Source organism: Lithobates pipiens, unplaced genomic scaffold (assembly GCF_037356315.1).
Source record: "Lithobates pipiens isolate NorthernLeopardFrog02 unplaced genomic scaffold, aLitPip1_a1.2 Scaffold_8, whole genome shotgun sequence".
Taxonomy (NCBI): Eukaryota; Metazoa; Chordata; class Amphibia; order Anura; family Ranidae; genus Lithobates; species Lithobates pipiens.
Genome location: NW_027507903.1, coordinates 371,469,742 through 371,494,106, shown reverse-complemented (window position 1 = coordinate 371,494,106; position 24,365 = coordinate 371,469,742). Strand labels below are relative to the sequence as shown.

The 24,365-nt window shown below is 44.1% G+C and overlaps 1 protein-coding gene across 4 annotated transcripts in view; it reads left to right on the top strand.

Moving 5' to 3' along the window:
* Positions 1-24,365, top strand: part of KCNIP1 (potassium voltage-gated channel interacting protein 1) — a 568,743-nt gene that overhangs the window by 338,814 nt on the left and 205,564 nt on the right. For all 4 annotated transcript variants that reach the window (XM_077473564.1, XM_077473562.1, XM_077473563.1 and 1 more), the window contains one exon: positions 18,033-18,103. In XM_077473564.1, the coding sequence (XP_077329690.1) occupies positions 18,033-18,103 (71 nt within the window). The remainder of the gene's footprint in view (positions 1-18,032; positions 18,104-24,365) is intronic.

Below are 24,365 nucleotides of genomic sequence, written 5' to 3'. Positions count from 1 at the left end.
ATGGGTCGCTCGGGGGTGTGGGGGGGGCCTGCTTTTTACCCCCTTTTCCCTTGCTCTTGGCGGCGTCCTTTACTACCCAACCAGTCAACCATTACTGGAGTGGCTGGAGCTAACAGTGTGTATTCGAAGAGGGGGGTGGGTTGGGCGGGGGGGTTGGGGGATAATTATATTGCGAGTTTTTCACAACTTGTGTGTTGAATACAGTTTTGTTTTTGTGATATTTATGCACGAGTTGAAGGCTTTTATGAAGTGTGAAATTTATTGTTTATTTGTGCTTATAAATCTAATAAAAATGAATTAAATTAAAAAAAAAAATTTGCAGTGCAGGTGCAGGATCCATGACCATGCAATTTCCCTGCAGCCTCATTTTTGAAAAAGGAGCATGCACCTTTTTTTTTGCAGAAATGCAGACACGGCAGCCCATTCATTTGAACGTGGCCCGCAAAAATGCATAGGTGGGAACCTAGAATAAGTCAGTGTTGGATTTAGTACCAGAATATGATTGTTGAAAATACAGTGCGAAAAATAATTATTTGATCCCCTGCAGATTTTGTAAGTTTGCCCACTTACACAGAAATGAAGGGTCTATAATTTTTATCATAGGTGTATTTTAAATGATAGAGACAGAATATCAACCAAAAATCCAGAAAAAAACACATGATTTAGCACAAATGTCCTAAATTCAGTTTCAGTTCAGTGAGTAAAATAAGTATTTAATTCCCTACTAGGGATGGGCTAATGGTTCGGTCTGAGCATAAGTTTGGTCGTTCGGCGAACAGCCGAAAAATGGGTTGTTTGACCATTTGTTCTGCCCCCCAAACCGACCACAATGCACTGAACAGTGCATTGCAACCCCTGATTGACTGAAGCAGTGAAAGCTTCAGCCAATCAGGGCACAGAGCACTGTCAGAGTCATGATTGGACACTATCATCATGACTTTATCCAATCATGACTCATTCACGCCCCACAGTATAAAAGTATTCTTTCAATGGCAGCCATTTTCAGTGTGATTTCAGCGTGGAGAGAAATAGAACAGGGCTCTGTTTAGTGCTATTAGTTAGTTAGTTTGCTATAATGGGCAGCACAGTGGTGTAGTGGTTAGCACTCTCACCTAGTAGTAAAAAGCATCGCTGGTTTGAATCCCAACCACGACACTACTTGCCTGGAGTTTGCATGTTCTCACTGTGCCTACGTGGGTTTCCTCCGGGTACTCCGGTTTCCTCTCACGCTCCAAAAACGGTAGGTTAATTGGCTTCTGTCCCAAATTGGCCCTAGTATATGAATGGGGACCTTGACTTGTGGGCTCCTTGAGGGTAGGGACCAATGTGAGTGTGCAATGTACAGGGATGGGGCAATTGTAGACACTCAGGTTGAACTGGATGAACTGGTGTCTTTATTCAACCTTACTAACTATGTAACTATATAATGTGCTATTTTGCTTCAATTGTCAGTGTAGAATATTAGTTTAGTGTCAGTCTATGGATAGTGTGAGTGTGGTGAAGAGGACCATCATTCGGCTTTGCATAGTGTGCAGCTAGAGTAGGAACAGCTCAGATAGTGTCAGTGTAGTGTACTGAGACTGTGCCAGTAATCTTTACATTAGTGTATAGCGAGAGTATGGACAGTTCAGATAGTGTCAGTGTAGTGACGGTTGATTGCATTACTCCCAGTTTAATGGCATTTACTTCTGTGTATGTTATTGCCAGTTTAACGCCATATGGTTTTGCGTGCTTTGCTGCCAGTTTAAAGCCATATAGTTCTGCGTGCGTTACTGCCATTTTAGTGCCATTTACTTCTGTGTGCGTTACTGTTAGTTTAATGCCATATTAATTTTGTGTGCGTTACTGCCAGTTTAACGGCATATAGTTCAGTGTGCGTTACTGCCAGTTTAACACCATATAGTTTTGTGTGCATTGCTGCCAGTTTAACACCATATAGTTCTGTGCATCACTCTATGTTTGGTACATTATATTGCAGTATATTATAGTGTATCTGTGGAGTGTGTCTGTGTAGTGTGAGTACTCAAATTAAAGTGCACCAAACACCTCTTTACATTGATTAAAGTGCATCTATGTACAGATTTCAACTTTTGCTACTACTTTACATTTGCTTATAAGCACCAATAATGTCTGGGAGGACAACGAGGAGAGGCAGACGTTCCCTTGGTACTGTAAGGGAGCCAGCAACAAATGTGTTCACAGGCAAAGGTGGACGTGGTGGTCAGTCCTCAGGCAGGGCATCATTTCCTCTGTTTAGTGCGTTTGCCAGTGCAATCCAGCCACAGCATGCAGAGGAGGTGGTGGACTGGCTTACTAAACCTTCCTAATCCTCCTCATCCTCTGTCACGCAAGCAGTGACAAGTGTGCAATCCCCTGCAGTTGCCAGAGTGGATAAACCTGCCTCCTTGTCCACATCTATTCCTGCCATAGCCCCAACATCAGCCATTGAGGAGTCAGCTGAGTTATTTCACCACAGCTTCAGCCACTTGCACCTTGATAAAACCCAGCCATTACTTGATTCAGATGTTGGTTCTGAGGTTGAGGATGACAGGGACATGAGCCTAGAGAGAGGGAGGAACACTAGTAGCCAAATTGGCATTCATGTTCCCCAAGCTGCAGCATAATGCCAAATTGTCTCCAGTGGTAATGATGAAGATGGAGGAGATGGAGATGATGATGAGGTCACTGATGCGACTTGGGTGCCAGATAGAGCAGAGAAGGAAACTGAAGGTGAGGAGGCACAACCCCAAGGAGGCCGACATCAAGAAAGAGTAGAGAGTAGCCACCCTATTCCATCACATTCTGCAGCTGTTATCTCCCGTCCCACTCCCCAAAGCTCAGCTGTCCGGGCCTTTTTCATCACATCTGCAAGAGATCGCACTGTTGCTATCTGCAAACTGTGTCTCAGGCACATCAAACGTGGCATAAACACCTCCTCCTCCTTACCCACTTCAGTCTGCCCATGTGATACAGAGTCATTACCTCTCAGCAGCCTCCACTGACAGGGATAATGGTATAGCACAGGGTGTCCCAGGTCCTAGCAGTGTTTTGGATTCAGAACAAAAGTCCAATATTATTATATCTACTCCTGATCAGATTGAATATAAAAGCATGCATTCTTTGAAGTGGTTAAGCTGACACTCAGTTCAGAATAGAAAAACTTCTGCTTAATATTTCCGCTTCTCAAGATTTTTTTCCATTAAAGATTAAGAGATACATCAACAAGACTGGCGCATACAAACCTCAAATATAAAAATACATTAGGACAAGGTATGTGACAAAGTTTTGGCCTTTAGCTGGGACGTCCACGAGGAAGTGGCCTTGTTCTTGCTTCTTTTTTAAACTGTTGGTGTTATGTTGTTATATTTTGAATGTATTCTCAGAAGCAGGTGCAAACTTTTTGTTAACTGTTGACTGTCAGTCCAGTTCCTAAGCTAGGGAAGGGTGAGTTTGCAAAATATCTGAACATGTCTTAAGGCTGATAAACTTATAAACTGAAGCTGATATGTCAGGCATATAAAACATGTACTCATATATACATTGGAATAGATGTTTAGACGTTTCATGATTGACTTAATCACATCCGATTCTCTGCCCCACCTGCTGCAGCGGAAAAAAAAAATACAGTCCCTGACACCCACATGCCCAGTGTCTGAATGCAAGCTTGTCAAAGCTGTTGGCTCTCCAACTTCTGCCTCTCAGCCTGGTGGATTCGCACAATGGGCTGTACTACAATGGCAGGTTCCCAGTCCCTGATACTTTTCACGTAAGGCCGTTCCATCTCTCTATCATCACGTGGAAGGGAATGTTCTGGCATCGTTGGGAAAGGCAGTAAGCCATAAAATCCACCTTGCTGCTGACACGTGGTCAAGCAAGAATGGATGGGGATGATATATTTCGTCCACAGCACACTGGGTAATGCTGCTTGCAACTCGAAAGGATGCAAGACAGGGCACAGTGATGCAGCTTGTTGTGTCCCCACGTCTTCATACAGCTGGTGGTGATGATGCCAGTCCTGTGAGCTCTACCCCCTCCTCCTCCTCCTCCTCCGCCACCTCCATGTCCTCCTCTGCAGATTTATCCTATGAATATCAGGAACCCCCTAAATGTTCGAAGGGATATTCCCAGAGTCTGGTAAAAAGGTGCCATGCAGTGCTTCAGCTGGTGTGTTTAGGGGACAGGAACCACACCGGAGCAGAGATTCTTGCAGCTCTGCAGGGACAGGCCCAGGAGGTGGTTCACACCACGTCAGCTGGAGCCAGGAATGGTGTTGTCCGATAATGACTCAAACCTCCTGTCTGCTTTAGACAGGGAAAGTTGACACATGTGCCATGCCTGGCATATGTCCTCCATTTGGTGGTGCAGTATTTCCCGTAACCAGGGTTGCAAGTTGTAATAAAGCAGCCCAGAAGAGTCTGTAGCCATTTCAGGCAGTCATACACAGCCAGTGCTTGGTTGGCTGAAATTCAGCAGGAATGTCACCTGCCCATAAACCACCTGATTTGTGACATAACCAAGTGCCCACCAAGTGGAATCTTTGGCAATGCTGCAGCGGCTATACATACAGCAGAGGGCCATCATTGAGTACTTGTGCCAGTACGGCACGATGACAGGCTCAGGCCACCTCGGCTTTTTTTCCCCATGCCAATGGCTGATCATTAAGGTTGCATGCACTGTATTGTCACCATTTGAGGAGGCCACAAGAATGGTGAGCAGTGACAGTGCATGCATCAGTGACACAATCCCTGTTTTGTTCTTGCTGGAGCAGACTCTGCATGGCATTATGGACATGAAACTAGAGGCAGAGCAGCAGGAGGAAGAGGAGGACTTCCTTTCCTCTCAAGGCCAACTTTATCCAGACACCATCATTACTATGTCACAGAATACACAGGAGGAGAGTTGGGGGGGGGGGGGGGGGTGGTGATGAGGATTCTGGTACTTTCATAGGCTTTGAAGAAGATGAAGACATGCGTCAATCTGTAAGGAATGGCTTTCCAACCTCAGGACCATTGGGAGTAGTCTGGGACTGAGATGAGGACATTCCAGATGTCAGCCTGTCATCCTGAGTGACACCGAGGAGTCTGCTTCTCAAGCCTTGGCAAATTTGAGGCGCATGGGCAACCTCATGCTTCAAAGTCTGTGAAAGGACCCAAGAATACGCTGCATAAAGGAGAAGGATGATTACTGGTTGGCAACCCTCCTTGACCACCGTTATAAGGGGAAGGTCTCAGAACTCATCCCGTCCCCACAGAGAGTGCAGAAGATAGTATCTTTTATTGACCGTTTTTCCTGACTCCAGTAGGTTACAGTGTCATAGAAAACGTAGTTTTGAGTCTTCTGTTGGTCAAGAGAGGAGCGTTGGAGAAGGCGTCCGCCTAGGTGAGGCATTTCTGATTTTTTTAATCCTCAACACCCAGGGCTGTCAGCTTCCACATCCCATCGGCAGCGTCTGCATCACATGGTGGACGATTACCTCAGGGCCAAAACAGAATTGGAGAGCTTTCCAGCTGAGGATTCACTGACTTACTGGGTCATGATAATAGCCCACTGGCCAGAACTTGCCCAGTATGCTATTGAGTTGTTGGGCTGCCCTGCATCCAGTGTGCGTCTGTCCACAGTCTCCGTGGACTGTTTGACTTACATAAAAATTAATCAGTCCTGGATTACCAGTTATGAAGCCCCTGATGCTGATGTCACTGGTTAAGTCTTTTTGGGATGTGGAATCTTTGCAGGACTTTAGGGCTGCCTAGCTTTGAGGTATTCAATCATTTCATCTGGAAGAATTATTTTGATATAGGTTTCATGGGCACAATTAACACCCAAAGACCAATTTTTCAGCACCTGTTTGACAGGTGCATATCATTGCAATTTTTAACAGCAAGTCCAATTCTGGCTTTCATCAAGATTACCTCTATAGGGTTACGGTGTGAAGGTGCCACCTACACCCAAAGACCAATTTTTACGCACCCGTTACTTCTATCCAAAGTCAAAGTGACACCAGAATGTATCCAAAAAATCTCTAATCCTATTCCCAGTGCACTACATCGTGGCCTCATTATACACACTCGCTCTCCAGCTATTGCTGAGCAAAGTAAAGGCAGCTTGCAGGGAAAATGTCTTTTTTTTTTTACTTTATAGATGTAATTTTTGCTGCAGAGATTCTAGACATGGTACAGATCTGCCACTTTATAGGTAGACTAAGGCGACCCCCTCAGGCACTATATTAGAAGGAATTGTTCATTTTTATGCTTTCACTTTAAAAATCAAAAAAAATCACTTCTCATTTAACCACTTCAGCCCCGGACCAATAAACGCCTTAAGGACCAGAGGTCTTTTTCCAATTTCGCACTGCGCTGCTTTAACTGGTAATTGCGCAATATTGCACCCAAACGAAATTTGCGTCCTTTTCTTCCCACAAATAGAGCTTTCTTGTGATGGTATTTGATTGTCTCTGCGATTTTTTTTTTTTTGCGATATAAATGGAAAAAGAGCGAAAATTTTGAAAAAAAAAGATATTTTCTTCTTTTTGTTATAAGAAAAATCGAATAAACTAAATTTTAGTCATACATTGAGGGCAAAATTTATTCAGCCACATGTCTTTAGTAAAAAAAAATGTCAATAAGCGTATATTTTTTGGTTTGCGCAAAAGTTATAGCGTCTACAAACTAGAGTACATTTTCTGGAATTTACACAGCTTTTAATTTATGACTGCCTATCTCATTTCTTGAGGTGCTAAAATGGCAGGGCAGTACAAACCCCCCCCAAATGACCCCATTTTGGAAAGTAGACACCCCAAGGAAATTGCTGATGGGTATATTGAGCCCATTGAATATTTATTTTTTTTGTCCTAAGGGATTGAATAACAAAAAGTTGTCACTAAATGATATATTGCTCACACATGCCATGGTTATATGTGGAATTGCACCCCAAACTATATTCCGCTACTTCTCCCGAGTATGGGGATACCACTTGTGTGGGGCTTTTTGGGAGTCTAGTTGCGCACGGCACCCCGAAAACCAATCACCACCTTCAGGATTTCTAAGGGTGCAAATTTTTGATTTAACTCCTCACTACCTATCACAGTTTCGAAGGCCATAAAATGCCAAAATAGCACAAAACCCCCCAAAATTACCCCATTTTGGAAAGTAGACACCCCAAGCTATTTACTGAGAGGCATGTTGAGTCCATGGAATATTTTATATTTTGCCAAAAGTTGCGGGAATATTACAAACTTTTTTTTTTTTTGCACAAAGTTGTCACTAAATGATATATTGCTCACACATGCTATGGGCATAAGTCAAATTACACCCCAAAATAAATTCTACTGCTTCTCCCGAGTATGGGGATACCACATGTGGGGGACTTTTTGGGAGCCTAGCCACGTACGGGACCCCAAAAACCAAGCACTGCCTTCCGGATTTAAATATAAAATGCTACCAAAAAAACAGTTAGCGATCGCAGGGATCAGGCCTGACTCTGCGATCGCTGCAGTTATGTGTTTAGTGTTTTGTAAGTGACAGTGATCGATCGATACTGCACTTGGGTGGGCTGGGCAGAGGGGCAAAACGCAGGTGCTAGCAGGTATCTGGGCTGATCCCGCTAACAATGCGTTTTTTTGGAACCCTGAACTGCTGAGGACGCTAGTATAGATCTGATCAGATCAGATATTGATCTGTTCAGATTCTATACCACTACGGGAGGTGTATGCTTTGCGCGTGGGTGTTAGCGGTACTGGCACTAACCTAGCGCTGCCTGGGGCGATGCAGACCCTGACCCTAAAACCTAATTGATATCACCCGCCGGGTGATCAGGGGGTTAAACCTTTATTGGGTAATAAATGGTGGGTGCCCTGATGCTATAAAAAGCAAACTAACCAGTCACCCGTAACACTTATACGGTGATCAGTGGTGAAAGGGTTAACTAGGGGCAATCAGGGGGTTCAAATTTTTATTAGGTAGTATATGGGGGTCCCTGGCGCTATATAAAAACCTGACGGGGAACCTAAATAACTAACTGGCTAACCAGCGTCACCAGTGACACTTATACTGATCGCTGGTGAAAGGGTTAACTAGGGGCAATCAGAGGGTTAAAACCATTATTGGGTAGTATATCGGGGTACCTAGCGCTATAAAAACCTGGCGGTGAACCTAAAAAAATAACTAGCTACCTAGCGACAGTAGCGACACTGATGCAGCGATCAGAAAAATTATCGCTTAGTGACACTGGCAAAAGGGGGTGAAAGGGTTAACTAGGGGCAATCAGGATGTTAAAACCATTATTGGGTAGTATATCGGGGTACCTAGCGCTATAAAAACCTGGCGGTGAACCTAAAAAAATAACTAGCTACCTAGCGACAGTAGCGACACTGATGCAGCGATCAGAAAAATGATCGCTTAGTGACAGTGGCAAAAGGGGATGAAAGGGTTAACTAGGGGCAATCAGGATGTTAAAACCATTATTGGGTAGTATATCGGGGTACCTAGCGCTATAAAAACCTGGCGGTGAACCTAAAAAAATAACTAGCTACCTAGCGACACTGATGCAGCGATCAGAAAAATTATCGCTTAGTGACACTGGCAAAAGGGGGTGAAAGGGTTAACTCTAGGGGCAATCAGGGGGTTAAATCTTTATTGGGGGGTGATAGGGGGCTACCCTGGACCTAACACTAACTGCCCTGACAGTTTTTACTTTTACAACTGACACTGAATGCATTGATCAGTAAAGAAATGATCAATGCAATCAGTGACACTGTGACTGGGGGGGCGGGGGGGGATCGGGGGCGATCGGGGGGGGATCGGGGGGGGGGGGGGTTTGTGTGCCTGTGTGTGCCTACATGTCAGTGTAGTGTTGGTGCACACTTACTTTTAGTCTTCTCCTCGTAGCCCGGTCAAAAAGACCGCCCCGAGGAGAATGACATCACTTCCTCCTTCCTGTGTAAACAATACACAGTGGGAGGAAGTTCGTCATTGGCCAGGAGCGATCGAGAGGGGGTGGCCAGAAACCAACGGCCATCCCCTCATCACGGATCGCTCCCGGAGGGAAACGGACCGCCGTATCCAGCGGGAGGGGGTCCGATCGGACCCCCCACCCGCTGGAAGGCAGGCACGTACATGTACGTGCTTGTGCCTGCCTGTGCCATTGTGATGACGTACATTGGCAATACGGCGGTCCTTAAGTGGTTAAAAATGACATTTTTCACAAACCTTTTTTTTTTATTGATACATGTCCCCCAGGGCAGAACCCAGACCCCTATAACCATTGTATGCCCAATTACTGGCCTATAAGCCTTCAAAATGGGCACTTTTCGTGGTGTTTGAACGTTCTGGTGCGAACCGAACAGGGGTCCGTTTGGCCCATCCCTATTCTCTACCAACTAACAATAATCCTGGCTCCAACAGACTGGCTACAGTATGTACTCTTGAGGTACACAGATTAATCCTGTCAAATTAGGAAGGTGCTCCTAACGACAGCTTGTTATGGGTATAAAAGACACCTGTCCACAGAATCTCTTTCTACCATTCAAACATCACTATCATGGGTAAGACCAAAGAGCTGTCAAAGGATGTCAGGGACACGATTGTAGACCTGCACAAGGCTGGAATGGGCTACAAGACCATCAGCAAGAAGGTTGGTGAAAAGGAGACAACTGTTGGAGCGATTATTCGCAAATGTAAGAAATACAAAATAACAATCAAACACCCACGGTTTAGAGCTCCATGCAAGATTTTGCCTCATGGGGTAAGGATGTTCATGAGAAAAGTGAGAGATCAGCCCAAACTACATGGGAGAATCTTTTGAATGATCTCAAGGCAGTTGGGACCACAGTCACCAAACAAACCATTGGTAACACAATACGCCACCAGGGATTGAAATCCTGCAGTGCCTGCAAGGTCACCCTCCCAAGAAGGCACATGTACAGGCCCGTCTGAAGCTTGTCAGTGAACATATAAATAAATCAGTGGTCAGATGAGACCAAAATTGAGCTCTGTGGCATTACCTCAACTCTCTGTGTTTGGAGGAAGAAAAATGCTGACTATGTCCCTAAGAACACCATCCCTGTAGTCAACCATGGTGGTGGAAAAATTATGCTTTGGGCTGTTTTTCTGCTAAATGTACAGGCTGACTTTGCCGGATTGAGAGGCCAAAGGACGGGACCATGTATTGTAAAATCTTGGATGAGAACATTCTTCCTTTATCCAGAACAATGAAGATGGGTCATGGATGGGTCTTCCAGCATGACAATGACCCAAAACATACCACCAAAGGCAACAAAGGCAACAAAGCAGTGGCTCAAGAAGAAGCACATTAAGGTCATGGAGTGGCCTAGCCAGTGTCCAGACGATAATCCTATAGATAATTTATGAAGGGAGCTGAAATTTTGAGTTGCCATGCAACAGCCAAGAAACCTTAAGGATTTAGAGAAGATCAGTAAAGAAGAGTAGACCATTGCGCAAACCTGGTAACCAACTACAATAAGGCTGCTTTCACACTGGGGCGGGAGCAGCGTCGGCGGTAAAGCGCCGCTATTTTTAGCGGCGCTTTACCGTCGTTTTAGCGGTGGTGTGCGGGCGCTAGCGGGGTGGTTTTAACCCCCGCTAGCGGCCGAAAAGGGGTTAAACCCGCCCGCAAAGCGCCGCTGCAGCGGCGCTTTGCCGGTGGTATTGCCGCGGTGTCCCATTGATTTCAATGGGTAGGAGCGGTATAGGAGCGGTGAATACACCGCTCCTTCACCGCTGCAAAGATGCGGCTAGCAGGACTTTTTTCACCGTCCTGCCAGCGCATCGCTCCAGTGTGAAAGCCCTCCGGCTTTCACACTGGAGTTAAAGGGGCCGGTTTTTTTCAGGCGTTACACAGGCGCTATTTTTAGCGCTGTAACGCCTGAATACCGCCCCAGTGTAAAAGCAGCCTAAATGTCTTACCTCTGTGCTTTCTAACAAGGGTTTTTCCACCAAGTCATGTTTTGCTTGGGGATCACATACTTATTTTACTCACTGAACTACAACTCAATTTATAACATTTGTATCATGTGTTTTTTTACTGGATTTTTAGTTGATATTCTGTCTATCATTTAAAATACATCTATGCTAAACATTATAGACCCTTCATTTCTTTGTAAGTGGGCAAAAAATCGAATATTTTTTTCTCCACCAGTTAATCTGTACATATGTGCAGTCAGTGGCGTAACTAGAACCTTCAGGGCCCCGATGCAGGAAACCATGGCGGGCCCCCCCCCCCCCCCGACCTCCGGACAGGGCTCTTTTCTCCGAGCCCGATGGTGGAACACCAGGGCCCAGTCCCAAGTGGGTGGCTGCATATAAAGGAACCGATTTAAAAAACATCAATTACAGCCACTGTGCCCATCAAACGCCACCACTGTACCATCTAATGCCACCACTGTACCATCAAATGTCACTACTGTGCCCATCAAACTCTGCCGTTGTGCCCATCAAATGCCACCCCTGTGCCCATCAAATGCTGCCACTGTGCCCATCAAATGCCGCCACTGTGCCCATCAAATGCTGCTACTGTGCCCATCAAATGCTGCTACTGTGCCCATCAAATGCTGCCACTGTGAATCCCCACTGCCTGCTCACTGTCTGCCCGCCACTTACCCTGTCTTGGTGGGGCAGCGGGTAACGGCTATGAGCGGGGTCCTCCATGCAGCTACTGCCATCCTCATCTCCCGTCCTCTCCTCCTGATGGGCGTCCAATAGCTGTGTCTATCGTTTCAGCCAAACAAGTGATGGGTAAAAGACCCGCACACCTGATTGGTGGAGAGGCGGTTCAGTGTTAGGAAAGTGAATATTAATTCACTTTTCTAACACACCTGGCTGGGTAGACTGTGAGCGTCAAGCATGGCGCTCGCAGTTCACCTATTTTGAAGCCTATTATAGCCCATGGCTCTAATCAGGCGCTACAAAAACACCCCCCGCCGCTGTAATTCAGGCACCTGGCACCCCAAAAGGAACCAGACACCTAAATATGAGGGTGGCAGCGGTGGCCATGGATAGATTCATGCTATGCTATGCATGAATCTATCCATTGGTCATAGAGGGGGTGGAACCTGTGCACCCTTTTGGATGCACCGCCACTGATAAACACATGCACACACACATGCATACATACACATACATATATGAACACACACACACACATACATACATGCATGCTCTCACACACACATACAAGCATGCTCACACGCACACACACAAGCATGCTCACACACACGCACACATACATTAATGCTCATACATACAAGCATGCTCACGCACACAGATACAAGCATGCTCGAACACACACACATACATGCATGCTCACACACACATACATGCATTCTCACACACACACACACATACATGCATGCTCACACACATGCATGCTCACACACACACACACACACATACATGCTCACACACACACACACACACATACAAGCATGCTCACACACACACACACACACACATACAAGCATGCTCACACACACACACACACAAGCATGCTCACGCACACACAAGCATGCTTACACACATGCACATACAAGCATGCTCACACACACATACAAGCGTGCTCACACACACATACAGGCATGCTCACACACATACATACAAGCATGCTCACACACACGCAGATACGAGCATGCTCACACACACGCACATACGAGCATGCTCACACACACACACACACAAGCATGTTCACTCATACAAGCATGCTCACACACACACACATAAAAGCATGTTCACTCATACAAGCATGCTCACACACACACATACAAGCATGTTCACTCATACAAACATGCTCACACACACACACACATACAAGCATGTTCACTCATACAAGCATGCTCACACACACACATACAAGCATGTTCACTCATACAAGCATGCTCACACACACACATACAAGCATGTTCACTCATACAAACATGCTCACACACACACATACAATCACAAATACAGTAGATAGGCTTATTAAAAAAAAACAGCAGACATTTACCTCTTCCTGGCGGGTACTGCACTCTAGGGGGAGACAAAGAGCACACACTGCTTTCACTAAGCCTAATGTGAGGAGCTGCCGCACAGTGCCGATTTCAGTTCGGCTGATGATTGTGAGCTCCTCTCAGCCTTCCCTCCTATCGCAGAAGTACAGGGGGCCCGGTCGCCATGGCGAGCTTGGCGACCCCTATAATTCCGCCACTGTGTGCAGTGTAGAATGCACCATTCATTACTTTTAATTTCATGGATTACTTGCTTAAAGTGGTTGTAAACCTTTACATATACCCACTGAAGTAAAAAGCCTCAGAGGATACAGGGATGAAACAAATCATCCTACATAAGTTGTACCTATATATCTGCAAACCTCTGTCCTCTGCAGTCTTTTAACCACTTCAATACAGGGCATTTATACAGCTTCCTTACCAGACCAATTTTTAGCTTTCAGCGCTCTCACACTTTGAATGCCAGTTACTCAGTCATGCAACACTGTACTCAAACAAAATTTTTATAATTTTTTTCATACAAATAGAGCTTTCTTTTGGTGGTATTTAATCACCACAGGGTTTTTTTTTTTTTTTTTTGCAGCATAAGTGAAAAAAGAGCGAAAATTTTGAAAAAAAAAAAACACTTTTTTTTAGTTTCTATGATAAAATTTTGCAAATAAGTCATTTTTGTTAATACATTTGGGCCAAAATGTATATGGCTACATCTCTTTTGTAAAAATAAACCAAATTAGTGGATATTATTTAGTCTCTGTGAAAGTTATAGAGTCTACAAGCTATGGTGCAAATCATTGAAATTGATCACATCTGATCACACCATCTCATTTCTTGAGGCTCTGAAATGTCAGGAAAGTACAAATACCCCCCAAATGACCCCCCCTTTTTGAAAAGTAGACAGCCCAAGGTATTTAGTAAGAGGCATGGTGAGTTTTTTGAAGTTGTAATTTTTTCCCACAATTCTTGGGAAAAAGAAGGTTTTTTTTTTTTTTTTTAACAAAATTGTCATAATAACAATTTATTTCTCATACACAGCATATGCATACTTCCAATTACACCCCAAAATACATTCTGCAACTCTTCCTGAGTATGGCGATACCACATGTGTGCGACTTTTACACAGGCTGGCCACACAGAGAAGTCCAAAATGCAGGGAGCACCATCAGGGGTTCTAGGAGCATAAATGACACCTCTAATTGCCCTAGGAAATTTTCCACAAGTCTTCGGAAAATGTAGAAAGAAAATGAAAACATATTTTTTTTTACACAAAGTGGTCAGTTTATAAGATATTTCTAACTCAAAGCATGTACATAGCAAAAATTACACCACAAAATACATTCTGCTATTTATTCTGAGTATGACAATACCACATGTGTGTGACTTTTATACAGCGTGTCCACATACAAAGGCCCAACATGCAGGGAGAGCCATCAGGTGTTCTAGGAGCATAAATGACACTTCTAATTTCCTAACGCCCTATTACATTTGTGAAGGCCCTGGAGCACCAGGACAATGGAATTACACACAAAATGACCCCATTTTGGAAAACAAACACCCCCAAGTATATTCTATGAAGCATTATGAGTCTTTTGAGCGGTTAATTTTTTTACACAAGTCTTCAGAAAGTGTGGAAAGAAAATTAAAATCTTTTTTTTTTTACACAAAGTTGTGCATTTATAAGATATTTCTAACACATAGCATGTATATAGCAAAAATTACACCCCAAAACACATTCTGCTACTCCTCCTGAGTATTGCGATACCACATGTGTGAGACTTTTACACAGCCCGGCCATATACAGAGGTCCAACATGGAAGTGGTATCTTCAGGCATTCTAGGAGCATAAATTACACATCTCATTTCGTTCCTACCTATCACACTTTTGAAGGTCCTGGAGCACCAGGACAATGGAATTACCAACAAAATTACCCCATTTTGGAAAGCAAACATCCCAATGTGTATTCTATGAGGCATGGGCTGCAAATAGGTACTCGAATACTCCAACGGGCTGGTGACAGGTACTCGGGTACTCCGACGGCTGGTGACAGGTATTTGGGTACTCCGATGGGCTAGTGATAGGTACTCGGGTACTCCGACGGGCTGTTGACAGGTACTCGGGTACTCCGACGGGCTGGTGACAGGCACTTGGGTACTCTGACGGGCTGGTGACAGGCAATCGGGTACTCAGATGAACTGTGACAGGTACTCGGGTACTCAGATGAACTGTGACAGGTACTCAGATGGGCTGTTACAGGTACTCAGGTACTCAGATGGACTGTAACAGGTATTCAGATGGACTGTGACAGGTACTCAGATGGGCTGTGACAGGTACTCAGGTACTCAGATGGGCTGACAGGTAATCGGGTACTCGGATGGGCTGACAGGTACTCAGGTACTTGGGTACTCAGATGGGCTGGGACAGGTACTCGGGTACTCAGATGGGCTGACAGATACTCAGGTACTCGGGTACACAGATGGGCTGGGACAGGTACTCAGGTACTCAGATGGGCTGGGACAGGTACTCAGGTACTCAGGTACTCAGATGGGCTGGGACAGGTACTCAGGTACTCGGGTACTCAGATGGGCTGACAGGTACTCGGATACTCAGATGGGCTGACAGGTACTCGGGTACTCAGATGGGCTGTGATGGGTGATGACAGGTACTTTGATGGGTGGTGACAGGTACTTTGATGGGTGGTGACAGGTCCTCTTTATTGGGGGGGTAATCAGTGTGTGTCGGTGTACACTGAGTGGTAACGAGATGTTCTCGTTACCGCGGTTTGTTTACATTCTGTGACTGGCTGTCATTGGACACAGCCGTTCACATGGTAAAGAGCCAATTTCATTGGCTCTTTACTGCGATCGGGGTTGGGCTGTGTCAGGGTGATAAGCTGCATCCCCGATTGGAGCTCTGCACGTACCCTAGGCGCGTGCACGAGCCCTATAACGGCACAGTACATGTGACCGGCTGTGATTGAACACGGCCGGTCACATGTATCGGGGGGGGGTCGATGGGGAGGAAAATCCCACAGATCGGGGATGGGCTGTGTCCGAGGGACACAGCTCATCCACGATCGCCATGCTGCGGGCCCCCGGGGGCCCGCAGGAGTGGCGCAATACTGAGGCAGTCAAATGACGTCCACCCAGGATGGGAGATCCCATCTGTGGCCGTCATTTGACTATGGCCCGGTATTGAAGTGGTTAAAACACACATTTTACACAACATCTCTCAGCAGCAGAAAGCAGGGAGTAAGTATCTGACATCACACATACTCCGTGGTGTATTTAGGATTTGTGCTGCCCTAGGCCTGGCTAAACTTGTGCACTCCGTAATTTAAATATGACCCACCCCTCCTATCAAGACCACACCTCTCCCTCTTTAGGCTCCACCTTTTCCTCTTAGATCGAATGCAGGGTACTGGTGCTCCAAAGCAGAGTGCATGTAGCAAACAGTATCTGGCTCCTCCAGAACAAACTTCTCCTGGACTTACCTGCAGCACCACCATGTTTCTAGCAAACCTCGGTCACCACCATGTTGCCAGCAAACCCCAGGCACCACCAGGTTGCAAGCAAAACCCAGGCACCACCATGTTGCCAGTAAACCCTGGACATCACCATGTTGCCAGCAACACCCAGGCACTGCCATGTTGCCAGCAAAACCCGGGCACATCCACGTTGCCAGCAAAACTCAGGCACTGCCATGTTGCCAGCAAACCCCGGGCACTGCCATGTTGCCAGATAACCCCAGGCACCGCCTCATTGCCAGCAAACCCCGGCCACCGCCACGTTGCAAACAAAACCCGGGCACCGCCACGTTGCCAGCAATACCTGGGCACCGCCATGTTGCCAGCAAAACCTGGGCACTCCCATGTTGCCAGCAAAACCCAGGCACTACTATGTTGCCAGCAACATCTGGGCACCACCATGCATGCAGCCAGCAACACCTTGGCACCACCATGCTGCCAGTAACACCTTAGCACTAGTATACCACCTGTTAGACCCAGAGACATCTATTCATTATCAACCATGGCAGCCTGTATGTAACAGAATCCAGAGCAAGCTGTCTCAGCCTGTCATCTCTGTGCTGTGCAGTATTTTTAGCCTTACCTGGTGCCATCTGTGTTGGTGCTGACAGTTATCTTCCCAACCCCTCATCTTCCTCTCCTTCAGTAGATCTCCCCCCTGCCCCCGCACAGACAGCCAGAAACTCTGCCTCCTGCCCCCTGCCGACACATACAGCGTTATAACAGTATTTCATGTAGATAGCAGAGGGAGGAGAGATCAGAGAGGAACTAGACCCAGTGCTTTGGATTCAGATTAGTAAACACTATACCAATGTGTGCTTTGTTAATTTTTCAGGTTTACAGCTACTTTAAAATGCATGGTAAATTTTAGGTGCAAATTTGCTAGTTCTCGTATACATTAATATAAAAGAAAAACCCACATGTTAATAACGAATTGAGAGGAAATGAAGAAACAATTACATGTCCTATACACGTCACATGGAAACTTTTCACTCACTTTTTAATAACGAATCATGTAACTGTATATAATTAAAGCAGAATTCCAGGCTTAACCCTTCCTACCCTTAAAACTGTCCCCTACCCCCTCCTAATACCAATGCTTACTAACCTGTGTAAGAAAAATCTGTATACATATCTTTTTTCAGCCAGCTCAGCCTGTGTGGCTGCACAGGGCAAGAGGGAGTGCAGACAACAGATGGCCTATTGAAGTCTATGGGTGATGTCCAGGCTTCACTAGCCATTGTTGGAGCACTCTTTTTCCTCCCCTGCAGCTCCACAGGCAGACACAGGGGAGATCATGTGATGGAACTTGAGCTAGCTGAAAATAGGTAAGTATACAGATCTTATTCAGGTTAGTAAGCATACAGTAAGTGTTAGGAGGGAGGAAGGGACCGTTGTAAGACTAGTTAGGGTTAAGTTGGAATTTTACTTTAATGTTAACTAAAAGCTGATGAAATTATTTCAAATTCAAACAGCTCATTTTTATTCTAAATTATTGTTGCATTTTTATTTTATAGATGCAAGTACGTATGCACATTATCTATTCAATGCATTTGATGCAGCTCAGTCTGGATCAGTTAAATTTGAGGTAAGTGGATTTTTAATTTAGGCCAGTTTATATCTGTGCAATTGCAATTTTGTTTAGGTGTTATATAAGCACAAAAGTACAGTTTAGTACTCATTCTACAAAACACCCTCTTTTTTAAATTAATTAATGTAAGTTTCCTCTGCAGCTATGTACAGTATACCTTTCATTTCACTAAAAATATAAATGTGAATGTAGATTATATTTTTGAAGGGATTAAAATTGTATGCACATTAGGATAGCATTTAAAATACATTTAATCATCTAATCATCTATCGAAAAAACAAAAATGAGCTAATAGCCCATTTGCTACCCCAAAGGAGCATACAACCCCTGGAAAACAGCAAAAAATAGTATGAAAAATACGAAGATAGGAGGTAAAGTGTTACTAAACCCACAACAGTAAAATCAGTGTGTATATGCAGTAAAGCATGCTTGTTAAACTCAGTGTGGAACCAAAGGGGTTAATCCTCTGCATTGTTTTAAAAAGGCAGTTTCATCCTGGCTTCTATGATCCTCCTCCCCTTCCACGGACCCCTAATAATTTCCTGATAACATGAGTCTATGGAGTCAGGCTGCATATGCTCAGTTTGGTATGTATCGCTAGAGAGGTTTTTTTTTCTTTGGAGAGTGCATGCGATCAGCACAGGGCCAATCAGTGCTGTGCAGACAGAGAGTCAGGGATCTTGCAGTTTAATAGGACAGTCAAAAAACTCCTCCTACAAGTTTTAACCACTTCAGCCCCGGAAGGATTTACCCACTTTCTGACCAGAGCACTTTTTGCGATTCGGTACTGCGTCGCTTTAACAGTTGCGCGGCCGTGCGACCTGGCTCCAAACCAAAATTGACATCCTATTTTTACCACAAATACAGCTTTTTTTGGTGGTATTTGCTCACCTCTGCGGTTTTTATTTTTTGAGCTATAAACAAAAAAAGAGTGTCAATTTTGAAAAAAATGCATTATTTTTTACTTTTTGCTATAATAAATATCCCCAAAAAATATATAAAAAACATTTTTTTTCTTCAGTTTAGGCCGATACGTATACATCTATATGCCCACCGCCCGCAGACCCCGACAACCAACGACCACGCTCGCTCGTCCACACCAGCTTTCCTGGCCGGCCAGGTAGCGTGCTCGAATGAGGGTCTTATATGGACCTGGGGGGGGCCCCCACGCCATTTTTTCGGCGTAGGGATTCCCCTTTAAATCCATACAAGGTAACGTGAAGAAGGTGTCGCTGGTCCCGGCTACCTGGAGCCGCGCTCAAAATGAGCGGACTTTCCTCCGGACGGGAAAAGTCCGTTCATTTCAAAAGTACGGTGTGAGTCCGGCAGACAGATTGATGTGCAAAACAAAACAAAAAAAAATAAAAATTGAAAACTGGTTAAACCACATTTTGTATGAAACACTTTTTATTTATACGCTACCCCCAAAGGTTTTCCATCCTACTTCCCCCTCACAGCACCCACATCCGAGTCAGTCTAGCGGCTTTGGCTTTTGGTTATTATTTTAGGAACATTGAACTTGGATAGAGAATGGGGGTGCATGGGATATCCCTAAAGAAACACTGGAGTGTAGACAACTTCCCCCCCCCCCCCCAAGCACAGTCAATGGTCCTCAGTTTATAGAGTCCCTGCAGTGTCAGTGGTACATATACTCTCAAACAGGCAAATATTCCTCATCTTCCAACCACAGCCTTGTATTCACCTGGGTATTTTTGAAATGCAAACAGCCTGGAAGTAGCTTTAGGTAGGAAGGGCATGTCATTAAAAGGGGAAAACTTGGTGGTGCTTAGTTTCATCAGTGTGGTGCAGTTTATAGTTCTTGCAAAGCTCATGAAAAAGAATTTCTGCTAAAAATACAGAGGTGTGTACCATTCTTTAGGTCCATGCCAAGGGAGCTGTACCTTCCTTTCTATAACTGGAGCTCCTTCTATGTGCAGCAATCCTGTTGTGTTGTGTTATCCCAACCTCTGATACACCCAAGGCAAGTTTTCAATCTGCTTAACCATCAGCCCAACCCTATACTGTAGTGTGCCATAAAAAAATCCTCAGGATTTCTGAACACTAGCTCTCATACACTGGACATGTAGCTAAGGGAAAATATTCTGTCCATAGGTGTAATTCTCCTTGTGCACTTCATCAATGTCTCTATCGCTGACACCTTAAAGGTGCACTGTAGGAAAAAATTTATTATAATAACGTTTAGTGTTAATACCTATGATAGTATTCAGTATATGAATTATGTTTTTTTGAATTTTTTCTTTATATTTTCTCCACCTTTACACAAAGGCCTAGCTGCCCAGCAAAATTGATAGTAACAGAAGTTGGGAAAAAGTATTATACTGGCTAGGTTGCCTACAATTGCCAACTTTAGTCATATGGTTAAAGTCTTTTTACTAGAAGAAAGAAAAACTATTGCAACTTTTTTAATGTGCTGGATTTGGACTTTGATTTGTTTGTTGCTTACTTGTAAAATGGTATGTTTATTTAAAATTACACTGTCCAAAAAGTAGCAATGCTACAGAGATTTCACTGCAGAATAAATAGCTTTGTAACCCTGTTACAGTACGTGAAAAATCAATGGCTCTACAGGTCATACAATTATGTCACAGGTTATTGACAGACTGCAGCATACTGCATATGGCATTTTTGCTTTTTTACTTTAAAATGTTCCCTGCTCATGTCATCTATTGTATTCAGGCAGCAAAGCTTGACTAGTTTATAACATATATGCATTTTCTACCAACCTTTACTACACTTACCTCACCATTATATAATAAATAAGACCATACCACTTTTGGAGTAAAATAGGCCGTAGCAGCCATTAATTTATTAAACAAACTGTATAAAATATCCAAAAATATATAACTCTTTAAATAACATAAACCATGATAAAAACAGTAACAAGACAATAACAACATCAGTTATGACAAAAACATCAGCTCCCCCTAGTGTTGGTCTTTGCAGGTACACCAATAACACTCAGGTTATATCCAAAAATTATGACACTGCGGTCACTCTGCATGGGTTATTGGGCCTCAAGCCGACAGGCTGACTCAGAGACACCCACCTACCGCAATGCCCCCATAACCAATTACCAGATAACCTCCGTTAACTGGAGTACCACCCACAGGACCCGTACCACCGACAGATCCTGACTCTTCAGAACTCTCTTCCTCACCCACAAAGACCAAACACCAGCCACTGCCACGACAGTCCATGTTCTAGTCCTGAAAGAGAAAAACACAAACACACAACACAGAAAAAAAGCCCTCGACATATACAGCCCAAGCTTAGGGAGGGAGGGTGGGAAACTTTTTTCTTGAATGCTGCCTCGTGGAGGGGGCGGGATCAGCTTCCCTGCACTGAATAACCCACCTCCTACTCCCCTCAGCCAATCCCCCGCCCCCTATCATTCAGGGCTGACATGCACTGTTCACACAGTCATGCCAGCCCTCTGCCTACGGGGTTTTGTTAACCCCTGCGACGCCGGGCTTTTCTTTTCGCACCTACTCTAGTTCTCAGAGGCTCCTTTTACATTCAGGCAAATAACTTTTCAATCCCTCCTTGCATTTACAGTCTTAAGACTTCTTAGGATTCTAAGTAGGGATGGACGAATGGTTCAGCCCGAGCATGAGTTTGGGCTGAACATTTGCCTGCTCGACTATTTACTGAACACCACAAATTGCATTGTTTTCCCCCCCGACGAACACCCTGCAATGCACTGAGTGAATAGGACACAGTGGAAGGGGAATCTGGCCGCAGTGTCCTTAACAACCAATGAGTCTTTAGCTGCCAATGGGTTTCCCCGCTGACAGCTGAACATAAAAAATAAAAAGTGCTATTAAAAAAAATAAAGAAAAATGGCATGGGGTCCCCCCCAAGTTCATACCAGGCCCCTTGGGTCTGGTCTGGTATGGATTTGGAGGAAAACACCACCTCAAAATATTTTTTTTTTAAAGCGTGGGGTCTCGCCAAAAAATAATAATCTTAGATTTCATATTCTGATTCCTGGATATCAACTGTGTTGTGCTTTGGGTGGGAATAAGGCTAACCATACATGTGTAGATTTAGAATAGGTTTCCCTTTTCCACTTTAACCAGCGTGGATTGAAAAAAACTCCTCTGCCAGGTATTGTACTCTAAAAGGTAGTGGTAGGGGGCAATAAATTGCAGATAAAGTTGTTACTTGAACACAATTGGCCTGTATTTGGCAGCTCACCACGAAGACAAGGACTCTCCAGGAGTGGATATTAAAATCAGGGTGGATAAAAAATCTATGATTTTTAAAAAAATTTATAAAAAGAAATCCTATTATTTATTTATTTATTTAAATCAGATTTTTGTCAAATTTATTCTTTTTTTGTTCAATACATTTTTATTGAAGATTATGTAACATATTACAATAAAACGAAATGCAACCGAGCATGGAACAGAATTCTTTTACAGCATGTACCACTGTAGCACCTCTTATCCTATGGCCGATGTCATTCATGTGATATCTTATACACGCTTACTCAGAAATGTAAGGAAAGGCCAAACATTTCCCCTATAGTATTCACTAAATGTGGCATTTCAATTAGTAGCCCTGTGTTCTATAAGTGCTACCCTTGGAGGTTACATTTCTAATATCCAGAAATCTCTAGTGGAAAAAACATTTAAAATATGCTATTAAATGGAGAAAAAGACAGAGAAGTAAAGAAAGAGATGAGTTAAAGATAAGAAAAAGAAGAGGGGATAGGAGGTGGGGTAGTTGTCCAGCCATTGCAGTATACCATTCCAAATAAGAGTACAATCATTCTTTCCAGCCTTTACTATGAGGCCATAATTTCTGCATATGTTGATGAAAACTTAAAGACGATCCAACAGGACCATATTTTGGTTGCTAACTGAGCTTTATTTTTAAGCTTAAGGTTGCTATTTTCCATATGATAAATTCGGTCTACGACTTCTAACCATTGACATATAGAAGGGATTTTCTGTTGTTTCCAAAATCTTGGAATGGGCGCCTTAGCTGCGTTTAATAGATGGGGTGTGATCAACTTTTTGTATGATCCTATTGGCTGATCCGTACAGTGAAACAATAATTTCCAAGGATCGTTAGGGACCCCATTACTCTGGATTTTTTCAACCCAATATAAGATAGTGGTCCAGTATGGTCTAATAAGAGGGCAGCAACCACAGCTCCTCCAGCAGAGATCCGGAGTGGATGGAAAAAACGTATGGAGTGTGGCTGGGGTATAATGACACCTCATTAACATTTTGTAATTTACTTCCGCTGTTTTCGAAGAAATGGATGAAACGTGATAGCTGAAGTATCGTATTGCGTTGGGTATCAGATAGAGGACTTTGGAGCTCCAATTCCCAGTTAGCTAAAAACAAATGTTGCGTTATAGGCAACAGGGACAGCAGCGCTTGGTAAAAGTTAGAAATGGGCTTATCGGGGGGCTGGTTCCCAGCAAACAGCTTCTCCACTGGGTTCAAGTAATTCTCGGATCGTAATGGCTGAGGGAGAGATTTAACAAAGTTCGAGAGCTGATGGTATTTCCATTGACTCATAAATAAAATTGGCCCACTTGGTACTATGGTCGATATAGGTAGATATAGGTAGAATACCTGAGTCTGTTGCTACTTGATGTAGTAAAATAGGTGTCTCCGAGATCCAATTGCTAAAACTTGAATCCATGTTCCCCAGTGGGAAATAGTCATGTCCTGTCAACTGCAAGTGGTGAACTGTAGGGCCAATCCTGAGCTTTACGTAAAGACTCCCATGTTGCTAAGGAAGATTTGGTAAGTGGAGAAGTAGTCGAGGCCAATCTTCGAAATTTGCCAGGTATCCAAATCAAAGGGAATAAATCTATCCCACTCAAATCCATTTCCAACTGCACCCATAGCTTGGAGGTTTTGTGGTATTTCCAGTCTGATATCTGGCTTAAAACTATAGCTTGGAAGTAATTTTTGAAATCCGGGAGTGCTAACCCTCCTGCAAACTTAGGTCTTATTAACCATTTGTACGCAATTTGGTTTTTTTTCTGCGATTCCATACATATTTACCTATTATGGACTGTAATAACTTAAATAACCCAATAGGTATCCTATAAGGCAGTGGTCATCAACCCTGTCATCAGGACCCACTAACAGGCCAGGTTTGCAAGATAACTGAAATACATCACAGGTGATATAATTTGCTGCTCAGTGATTGCAGTATTTTAGTTGGCATCTCTCCAAGATAATACATAAAACCTGGCCTGTTAGTGGGCCCC